The sequence below is a fragment of the Phyllopteryx taeniolatus genome, chromosome 17 (assembly GCF_024500385.1).
Source record: "Phyllopteryx taeniolatus isolate TA_2022b chromosome 17, UOR_Ptae_1.2, whole genome shotgun sequence".
Classification (NCBI taxonomy): Eukaryota; Metazoa; Chordata; class Actinopteri; order Syngnathiformes; family Syngnathidae; genus Phyllopteryx; species Phyllopteryx taeniolatus.
Window position 1 is genome coordinate 1,043,824 of NC_084518.1, and position 11,038 is coordinate 1,054,861.

At 46.7% G+C, this 11,038-nt stretch overlaps 1 protein-coding gene across 7 annotated transcripts; it reads right to left on the bottom strand.

Moving 5' to 3' along the window:
- Nucleotides 1-827: 827 nt before the first annotated feature.
- Nucleotides 828-10,944, bottom strand: LOC133467481 (glycine receptor subunit alpha-2-like). 7 transcript variants are annotated; one of them, XM_061752398.1, is made up of 10 exons: nucleotides 9,752-10,944; nucleotides 8,615-8,742; nucleotides 7,549-7,616; nucleotides 5,901-6,124; nucleotides 5,330-5,412; nucleotides 5,113-5,250; nucleotides 4,793-5,007; nucleotides 2,529-2,687; nucleotides 2,004-2,090; nucleotides 1,547-1,930 (listed from the first exon to the last, which is right to left on the bottom strand). In XM_061752398.1, exons 1-10 carry the CDS (start codon nucleotides 9,868-9,870, stop codon nucleotides 1,685-1,687), a joined length of 1,467 nt encoding a protein of 488 aa, XP_061608382.1. In that variant the 5' UTR covers nucleotides 9,871-10,944; the 3' UTR covers nucleotides 1,547-1,684. The 7 variants fall into 7 exon arrangements, with proteins under 7 accessions (XP_061608380.1, XP_061608378.1, XP_061608384.1 ...); XM_061752397.1 differs by having other exon boundaries at nucleotides 1,629-1,930; nucleotides 2,004-2,239; XM_061752396.1 differs by having other exon boundaries at nucleotides 828-2,090; nucleotides 9,948-10,944.
- Nucleotides 10,945-11,038: the final 94 nt, after the last annotated feature.

The window sequence follows — 11,038 nt, forward strand, 5'->3', positions numbered from 1 at the left end:
AAAAAATAGCTGCCTTTTCTAAAGCATTGGCATTACACCAAAATATTTTTAAAAAGTGAATTGATTTCAATACATTGACCAATCCATTGATTTATATGGAATTCCAGTGAAAATTTGTGTGTAATATTTAGGGGTAACAAAGCATTATAAAACCAGAGGGAATTTTGTTTTACAGTATAACCTTCATAAAAAAAAAAGTAAATCTATACTCAACTCCTGGTTATTTTTGGATCTATTTCGAGCACCAAGATTGAAACACTTTTTCGCAATTTACATATCCAGTTTTCTCTTTCTCCATTTCTGATCATTTAATTAAACCAATTAAAGAATGTTATGTTTCTTTTGAAAAAATAATGTCATTATCTGAGAAACCGGGATGTCATCAAATCTCTTGAAGAAGGCGATTGAAATGTTTTCATTTGCATGAATCAGTGCCCAAGAAGTAGTTCTCAGTTTCAAAAAGGTTGACGACCCCCAGATAAGAGCCTGACTGGCTTGGGTTGAGCAAGCCAACATGGGACATCTTCACACGTTGGTTGAAATTCTAACCTGAAGATGCTCCTTTGAATGCCCTCTTGTGACCCTACACTCAAGGAGGAGCCAATATGTCCAATTGTCTCTGAAAGCCTCTCCTGCAATTTCTGACACCCAAAAAGACCACGAGAATAGGTCAACCCAAAAAAAAAAACCAAGAAAAAGCACTTCTCATCATGTTCTTGTAGAAAGCACAACAAAAACACGATTAAACCCACATAAATGTCTGCCACGTTTCAATAATATTACTATTATTAATCATATTCATTCACTGACATTGATGGGGATCAATATGCTTTTAGGTCTCGACACAATGCCATTTATTGAAAGATGTTGAAATACATCAAAAGACACTACCAGAACAATATGATCAGCTCCCACTGCAGGGAATGCGAAATAAAGTGAGAAAAAAACAAATATTGTGAGATGAGCAAACTGCATGATTAAAAAAATAAATAAATACAAATAAAAAATAAAAGACAGACAACCGGTTGTTTTGCGAAGAATTGAAATGCTGCATGAACCCTGCTGTGATACACTCACCAGTCACAACATCAGGTACACTTGCACAATCTCATACAAAAATTGTATCAAAATGTATTGCCGCTGCAATTTTTCAACTGCATCTTCCTGAGAACAGTTTGATTAGCATCGTGAAAATATGAGAAAGTGCTCTCGGTACGACGCAGCTTCGTACTACACTTATGTAAACTACAACAATCACCGAAACAAAATGGTTCAACCCTAACCAAACCAAATCGGTTACACAAATCGAAACGTCACGGGCCGAGAAAGTATTCATAGAAATACAAAGCAAAACAAGTGTACAAACATTGACGCTGCTTGCAAGAATATTCACATTTGAATGTATGAGCACAACAGAATTTATAACTCGTTACATGTTGATGTGGAAATGAGCGCGCAGCAGTCCGAATGCCCCAAATCTAAGAAATCCCATTCAATTGGAGAAAGGACACATGCTCATACTCGAGATGCTCACTGACACGTGGGACAAACAGTTCACCATTGCAAATGTAAAACCACGACAACAACAACGATGATGGTGATGATAAGTTCGCAGTGAAGTAAGTTGCAAATAGCAGCTGACATGCAGTCACCTCGGCACACCTTGAAGATCCTCCACGTGCGCTCACAGCCGCACTTGGACATCTTCGTGCCGAAGGACCTTGTAGGTGAGCCAGTAGAGGACGTTGAACACGAGGAACGTCATCGGGAACACAGCGCGAGAGACGGTGTCGATCTTCTTGGCTCGGTCCACGAAGCGGCGCCTCGCGTCGTAGTAGCCCGAGTCGGCAAACGCCGGCGTCGCGTCCATTTCTGCGGCGCCGGCGAGTCCCGCGCGCAAGAGTAAACCCCGGCGCGCCAGCTCCTCCTCCTGAAACACACAGCGCGCCGGCACCGTCAGCCGCCCGTCGCCGTTTGAAAGCGGAGCGGGCGGCGACACGTACGCGTGCGCGGGCGTAGGCGCAGGCGCCGCACCCGTGAGCCGCCTCGCCGGCTGACGCGTCGCCTTTCGTCTCGCCCTCGCCGCTCGCCTGCTCGCGCCGCACAAAGACACAGAGAGTGAGAGCGGCACGTCCAGGTCACGGGGGTCGTAGGACGGTCGAGGACCACGCGCATGGCGAATTGTCATATAAACGGCGCCTGCGCCCGCCGACATACGGCCCGTGGGCCGAAATCCGACCTACGGGACACATTTAAAAGTAAGGAAAAAAACACAAGACATCGCGGTGGAGGGGACTAAGGCTCATTTTGAGAATTATGCTCATGTAGTAAATGGAATGGTAATAATTCCTCGGTCTTCATAAATTCATTTCATTCTGAAGTGCACGACTATATTTTTCCAATTACAAATACCCGTGACTTCAAAAAGTTTTGCGCCTTAAAATACAATCACTGCGATCCGTTATTATGCACGCATGATGACAAAGAGGGCATCGCGGGCGACGGCTGCCCGGGCGGCTCGCACTCACGCTCCGTTGGCGCGCTCGCTCTCTGAGCTTCTTCCTCAGTCGGAAGAACTCCTTGTGCTGCCGGGAAACAAAATTCACCGCCGCGTACTCCAAGAGTGCGGCAAACACAAAAAGAAGACACACCGCCATCCAGATGTCGATGGCTTTCACATAGGACACCTGCAAAAAGGAAAACAACAACACCTCCAATGCTGCATAGTTGAGCACTAACATCTCTTTCACTCTTGTTTCGTATCCATATACAACACACAAAAACATACAAATACAAAAGAAATCACTCGCCCAAAATAACTAACGGTTGAATTGAATTCAGAGCTAAATAAACTTGAAATCAAGCTTTTGTTTACTCGAGTGGGTGAAAACCTCGAGGAAGTACAAACGTGATTTCTCCCCGCCAATCAGAGAAGACGAGGAATAATGCATCCGCGATGATGAAACGTAAAGAAGTACACTAATATGCAACATATTGATTTGATTTGCAAAAGTAAACAAAAGTCAAGAATTTGCATGGAATGGACAGGCCCAATCACGGCGAATTTAATTTGTATTTTTGAAAACAGCTTTTTGCTTCTTCTCATCTACGGTCACGTTTGAACTCGTTCGCTGCCATTGACGGCGGTTGAGTTGAAATATTCACGTTAACATGGACGACCGAAAGTTACATTGAAGAGAATTGACAACATTCGTTTTTGAATTTTTCACTTGCCTGGCAGGATGTTTGCAGTCATCAAGTTTTATCCCTTGGTAAAATGTTCTGTAAAAGCATTCATGCTAGGCGGGGCGCCGATTGCAATCCTCCTGGTCAATGTGTTTTTCACATCATGTCATTTTACATCCGTATTATAACACACGGTCATAAGTTGTTGTATTGTTATTGATGAAGTATTTGACACTAACCCGATTCAATTGTTTCCAATGTATTCTAACTGCCCCTTTCCTTAACCCTGAGTTTGAAGTAAATCATTGCCTCGAAGGGTGTTTTGCTGTGCACGTTAGCGTTGCGAGACCTTGTGGGATCCGGGAGCTTAAGTGCAACTCAAGCGGCTCGCGCCGCGCACCGCCGCCCGCTGATCCCTCGCGGGCATTTCACTCAGGGAGGAGCTTTCTTAAGTAAACACGCGTGTTCCATCGTCTAGCCCACCGGTGGGCAAACTACGGCCCGCGGGCCACGTCCGACCCATTGATCGTTTCAATCCGGCCCGCCAAAGATCGGTACAGAATCGGCCAAATCATATCAAAATCATGACTGCATTCATTTGACCTGTAATGCCCCGTGGTTCCACCAGGTAGCGCAGTAGGTACAGTGATACATTGACTTGACTTTGGCTGTTGTGTTTTTACTCTGCTACTGCTCTGAACCATTCTTCAACCATGAGCGGGACAAAGAAAAGAAAAGTCGACAGTGAGTGCCGAGTGTTCAATATAGAATGGACTACTAAATACTTTTTCAATGAAGTACGGTCAAAGGCTGGATGTCTAATTTGTTAAGAAACCATTGCGGTTTTAGAGAACTATAACATCAGCTGTCACCTTTCTACCGAGCGTGCTGATTATGCTAACAGCCAATCAACGCAGGAACTGATGGATGGCTACGGCTCAGCGGTTAAAATCAAGCTTGCGGGCTCAGCAAAACACCTTTATCTGACAAACTCCCATCCAAGATTCAGTCACACAAGACCCTGAAACAGCACCACGGGAGCTGCAGATGGAACTGGTAGATCTCCAATGTGATACTGTCTTAAAAGCAAAGTTCAACTCTCAAACTGGATGAGTTTTATGCTTCATTAAGTGCAGACAAATTCCCCAAAATCCGGAAGATGGCACAGAGGATGCTGGTGGTGTTTGGCTGTACATGTGTGTGTGTGTGTGTGTGTGTGTGTGTGAACGGACTTTCGGCGTGATGAACACCAACAAAACATCCTACGGATCCCAGCGGAGAATTGCCACAACAAAACTAACAAAACAACAATGTTCCCATTCAAAGTAAATCTAAGTGTGAACACTACAATGGCTTTTTTTTTTTTTTTTATATGTAAGAATCTGGTCCTAGCTTGGGCCGCCTGTCAAATTTGAAAAGTCAATATGGCCCCCGAGCCCAAAGGTTTGCCCACCCCCGGTCTAGCCCAAGGAAACCGCTGTGTATTGCAGGCTTTATAGCAAAGAGGTCATGTGACGCTCAACCTCGTGGCTGGAGGAAAAGCAGCCACGAGGTTGAGTTTGAAAATGGTCCCGTGCGTGTGTGCGTGCGCAGCCAAGCGTCCGACCTTGGGCAGGGAGGCCCTGGAGCCGGAGCTCTGCGTGGTCATGGTGAGCACGGTGGTGATGCCCAGGCCCACCCTGGCCGGGGCCGCGTCCATGTTGATCCAGAAGGACACCCAGGACAGGATGACCGTCAGCAGGCTGGGGATGTACATCTGAATCAGGTAGTAGCCCATCTGGCGCTCCAGGTGGAATTTGACCTCAATGCAGGTGAATTTACCTGATCACAGGAGGAGAGACAGGTCCAAAGTAGCAGGCTCATTAGAAGGAGATTGACGGAGGCCCCGGAGGATGCGGGACAGAGGTCGTCCTGCGCGTCCTTCACCTGTGTTGTAATGCTTGGTGCAATAGCCGAGGCCTTGCTCCTCTTTCAGCACAAACTGAGGGAGCACCAGGTCGTCGGCCACCTGCACGGCGCCCACGTCCAGCCATTCGAAGATGAGGTCGTTCATGGTGTAGCCGACTACGAGAGAGAGAGTGGGGTGGGGGGCTGCTTTGCAGACCACAACGCAACAACGCTGTCAAGAAAACTCACAACTCACAGCTCTCCAGCTGCATGATGCACGTCTGGCTGTCCATGGGGAAGTTCTTGAGATCCATGGGGCACGAGAGGGTTAACGTCAGCCTGGGGGACATCCAAGATGGCACACTGCATTTCAATCACCTCCCTTTTTTTTTTTTTTTTTTTTTTTTCCCCCCAAGGGCACTGGCCCATGATGCCGTGTTTTGTCTTTTAGGAGAGAAGAGCCCAATGATGACACCATCTTGCTGCCATATCATAAATGTTAGCAGTTGAGCGTAATCAAGGCTTCGTGTTCCCTAGCATCTCCTTCCACTGTATTTGCCGCCGATTACGCCCCACTGCTTTGGTGTGACTTTCGCGGCTCGAATTGATTTGGCCTGCAGTTGTTGCTCAGCACGAACATGTTGACAGTGTTCGCCGGACACCGATTTCAACTCCGCTGAACTCGAGCGAGAGAAATACGCAGCAGGATATCACAACCGGCATGGACATGGATTCATACGTACATATTCTTGAGAAATGTGATCTAATAAATTGTCATCCAAGCAGCTCCGAATTCAAAAATGACAGCTAATCGTCGTGTGCATCACCTGATGCTGTAGAGGACATTTCCGTTCTGGAATATTCGGAGCAGCGTGTTGTCAGTGGTGACATCGTGGAAGTTCGCTCCCTTTTCATTGGCGAAGAACAAGTCGGGCTTCCAAATGGAGTCCAGCATGGACGGGTCCAGGTCCAGCGAGTCGTCCGGGTACTCTTTGTAAGCCAGTCGAGGGTCGTTCCACTGCTGCCGCAGAAAGACGTTCAGACGGTAGTCCTGCAATCACCAGCGTTACTCGCACCGATGGCCATTTGAACGCGCTTGAAGACTTTCCGAAGACGGCCGCAATTCTGATGGCATTACCGTGTTGGGATTCAACGCCGAGCTAATACGAAAGCACCGGATTAAAACGACCGTTGCGTGACAAACGCGAGCACGTTTCCCCAGCAATCCCAGCTGTTAGAAATTGCCGATTGCATAAGCAGTCAATCTGACAGCTAAGTACAAAATGGAAAACGCTGCAAAAATACTGACCGACACCTACGGGCTCGTCATCTAACACGACAGCAAACTCCACTTTCAATTATGACAATCAATATTTCACGAGGCCCCCCCTTTTAAGGATTTTAGAAAATGCATGAGTCTCACCATCTCGTAATGTGAATAGATAAAAGCCCTCAGAAAGTGTTCAGACCTCATAAATAAGGGCGCCTTCTTTTTGGGAGGCCTTTTAAATGTGGATGAGGAAAACCCGTTTGACATTTTTTGCAATTGATAGCGTTGGCAGTCAAAGAATATCCGTGAATGAATGAATGAATGAATGAATGAATGTGAAGTAGGTCGGCTCCACGCAAAAAAAATGACAATAAGAAATCCTGCCCCGTCACCATTCGACACGAGGATAGAGATCTTCAGTTGAAATGGACATTATTTTTCTTACTATTTTATTCGTACTGGATTAGTGTTGGTAAAACAAAACACAGTGAATTGAATTCTTTATTTCGAATGAGAAAATGTAAAAAAAAAAAAAAAAAAAAAAAAAGTAACAACAAAACGAAGATTTGAACAACGTCTTATGTCGTTTCATTCGTCTTCCGTTCCGCTTCTCCTCACGCGGGTCGCGGGCGTGCTGGAGCCCATCCCAGCAACCTTCGGGCCAGACGCCGAGTACACCCTGAACTGGTCGCCAGCCAATCGCAGGGCATTATGTAGTTTAGATTTCTAAATATAATTTTGGGGGGGAAATTGGAATGAACTATTCAGTTCTTTTTTTTTTAAATACCCTCCGCTGCAAATCTTTCTATTCTACTGTAATTGCCTACAGATGCCACAAGATGGCAGCCAAGGAGTAGCTTTGCCTAAATAAAGCTCCTCAACTCACTTCAACAGAATTCCAGGGCACCGCTGCGCGATCAGATGGCACCGAAGCAATACAATTAGCATTGACAATTAGACAACTGAAGTCCAAAACAGCAATTAGGTGAGTTTTCAAGGAAACAACAGAAGATTGGTTGCCACAAAAATTGGCAAATTTGTAAATGCATGTGTTGGAAAGTAAAAACCCCGGTCAAAATAATGCAGGGCAGTTAGACGCCACTGCAAACTACAGCGACAATAAACATTTGGCAAACATTTTTGCATGAAATGCGGATGTTGCCGGAGTTCTTATAATGCTTGGCAGGACGACGAGGAAAACTCACCATGGTGGTTTCGGTGATGGAGCCGAAGCTGTTGATGAAGATGTTGCAGGTGACGTTCACCGGCGGTCCTAACGGTTACACAACTTGCAGGTCGCACAGGTCGCCTTCACTCGAGAATACAGTGGACCCCCGCATAGTCGCGCTTCGGCACCCGCGGATTCACCTACTCGTGGATTTCTTTTCCCATTAATAAATGTTGTTTTCAAAAACACGTTTCCCACAAAAATCTCTTCTCCAATTTTTACATTTTTTTGTTTGTTTGTTTTTTTGTTTTTTTTTTGGGGGGGGGGGGGGGGGGACCAACCCCAAAACGCTTCGTGGTGGTTTACCTACGCCTGGTACAGAATTTTTGGGGGTTAAAAAAAGAAAAATAAAAAAATCAATCCAATTAAAAGGGTGTCAATTAACGGCGGATTTTCGCTATTCGCGGTCCCTAAGCCCGCCAACAGCGGGAGGGGGGGGGGGGTCCACTGTATCCAGCAATGGAAATAAACACATCCGTCCAGGATTACATGCACAACAATAGGACGCCGTCGTCATTTCGAGTACAAGCCACTTGTGTCGTGCACACGTTGACCGCTAAACACGAAATATTGAAACATATTTAATATTTCCCTGGAGGCAATCATTTATTGATTCTACTTGAGTTACATTAGTGTATTTATAGATAATCAGATGGGATTTTCCCAGCATGCACTGTCGACGGAGTGGAGAGAGGTATCAAATATGATATGAAATATATATGAAATTCAAGCCCGGAGACTTGTGGGGCGTAAAGTATGTCAGAGAGAATCTTCCGGCTTCATTTGGAACTCGAGATCAGCATCGGACTTAAATGGGCCTGCGGGCTCGCAACACGGGCACTGCTGCACATTTCAAATGGAGAGGAAGTGGAACAATATCCCAACCCGAGGCTGCGGGTCAACGGGAAACGCAGACAAAACACACACACACACACACACGAGGCTCGCGAGGGTGCGTGTCAAGCGTTTCTGCCGTCTGTTCGGGATTTGTGCCACCTCCACGCCCACGTTGTCGGGCAAATTGAGCGGCAGAGCGGCCTCACCTTTGAAGTTGGGTCGGATGCGAGCGTCGTAGCCGGATGTGCGACCCATCAGCTTGTCCAGGAAGTCAGACGGCGAGGGCGGTCTGGACGCGCCGCCGGGTAACTTCACCTCCTTGCACAGCGCCCACCTGCCGCCCGGCCGGGCAACCGCAGCGTCAACTCACAATACACAACGGCGGGCCAACTTCCTTGCAGAAAACTCTTTTTTTTTTTTTTTTTGCGAGCACATATTTCATCACAATCATCATATCCAAGCATTCTATTCGACAATTCAGGGGCGATTCTAGAATGTGCCGCCAAGCCAGATCGCACGTTTGAGAAAGAGAAGCGCAAGACTTTTGGGGGAACTTTTGTATTTGTTAAGCCACAGCAAACGAGGACTACGGAGTGGAATCATAAACGGAAACGGAGTACCAAATATGGATTTGAAACGCAACGCCCGACATATGTAAACTCGTCTCCTGTGTTGCCGCTTCCAGGGTCAGCAGGCCATCGAGTAGAATGTGTGTGCGACACGAGCCCACGTGGACACGTGACACAACAACCGGTGACAGCGGAATGCAAATCCTGACCCGCGATGAAAGGCGGCAAAACATGACGACTGCTCAGGATATTCGTTTGTTGCCATTGCGTGGATGAGGTTAGGCAAGTGCCACGTGTCCTGCTAGGGTTAAAGGTTAAGGGTCAGGGATGAAACCCGTACTTGGGGCAGATGACCGGAAGGCAGCGTATTGCTCTGCTCGGGGATCGGGTGGAGCGAACCATTTTTCAGCCAATAGGGGGATGCTTTAGTGTTGTTGTTGAAATGTTACGTTACAACCAAAGACTGGAAGTTTTGCCTCTTTTCCGAGGTTGTTTAAAAAAATGACAAAGCTTTTTTTTGGGGGGGGGAGGAGGGGGAAAATCACTCAAACTTCAGCACCCCCCCCAAAATGAGCAAGAAACAACTCCAATCCACATTTACATTCAACTGGGTTTTGAATATGAATATTTTGACCAATGTATGTTCCAGTCTACAACACTTCACAACTTCAACAAGACACTAGATAAGCGTGAGCTAAAAAATGGCCTTGGTATCTCGACCTGGCTAACATTTCAGATTGTTACAAGGAACAACAACAGTTGTTCACAGCATACTTGTTGACTTCCTCTTTGTGAGTCACACTGTGCCTGGAGTCAAGATTTCGACTCATCTCGGGAACATGGCCTTTCGTCAAATTGGAAGCGTCCTCGCCACCGCAATCCTTTCGGTACATTCTTGCGTCGGGATGCTCGCACAGGTTTTCCGTCAATAAGCTTACTTTTAGATGTCAAGGGAAAAGTGTTACAGTACCTGCCTTGCAGAAAAAACACACAAGGAGCCCACAGCAAACACAAAGCGTGCACTTGCATCCTGGAAAGACAAACTCAAGTGAAAAGAGAAAAATGCAGATGCTGCCAACTTGTTGTCGGGCTGGCGTCTGAATCGGCGGCGGCGGCGTCTCCTCCTCCTCCTCCTCTTCTTCCTCCTCCTCTTCCTCTTCCTCCTCCTCCTCCTCGCCTCAGCAGGTGCAAAGCACTCGACTCCGCTGATGCTGAATAATTCACAATCTGTGTTTGTGCGAACGACTTCAAGCTTGAGCTCTTTTTTTTTTTTTTTTTTTTTCTTAAACGGCCATATGCATACTCGAGGAACGACTGCGAGAATATTTCAAGACACAGTCACCATTTCATCGGAGAACGTTAGCCACATTAGCAATTTCGAATCAGGTCCATTCATGACCAAAATGCTAAATAACGGAACAAATGGAACCCATTTCAGCACAGACCTTCCATGGAGTGTGCATCCACGCTTGAAAAGATTCAGCTGGACCTTTTTGTCATGTTCCGGGAGCACGTCGGCCACGTCATCCGAGATTACATTTAAAGCGATTTGGATGCGTCCCCGCGATGCTTGCTGCACATTTCGCATTTCTATCGGTATCGGTGGACATCAGTGCCTTCCATCGCAAGCAGAGATGTCCCGTGTTTCCGGCCTACTGGGTGCATCTTCCAATGAGCGGAATAATAATCATAATTCAAAATAAAATCAATCAATGCGGACACTCGTGTTCATCGCTCCATTCAGCGACGCATCCGCTTGATCGTGTAAAATGAATCCGAAAGGAAGAGACGGCCCGTTATTGCTGCACGTCTGCCTCACTTGGCTCTGGAGCCTTCGGTGTCAAATAGAATAAGAAATGCGGCTGACGCGTAAACAGCCATGTTTTACTAATAACGGGAAGCCCAAAGGAGAAGAAGGAGGGCGAAAATAAAACGTTTCCGCTTGCTCGAGCATCTTAACGTCCAGACAACAGAAGTAGGCCAAGCTTTGGTCGTCTCTGGCAGCGCAGAGAATCACTCGATGCTGACTGAATCGAAGTTTGTGAAGCGGCACGGGACCCG

Coding starts and splice junctions, on each gene's coding strand:
- LOC133467481 (XM_061752394.1), bottom strand. CDS start 9,870: ATGTACCGAAAGGATTGCGGTGGCGAGGACGCTTCCAATTTGACGAAA. Junction 8,743..9,751: donor CACAAAGAGGAAGTCAACAA/GTATGCTGTGAA, acceptor GCCGGGCGGCAG/GTGGGCGCTGTGCAAGGAGG. Junction 2,091..2,528: donor AGCGAGCGCGCCAACGGAGC/GTGAGTGCGAGC, acceptor CGGCGCGAGCAG/GCGAGCGGCGAGGGCGAGAC.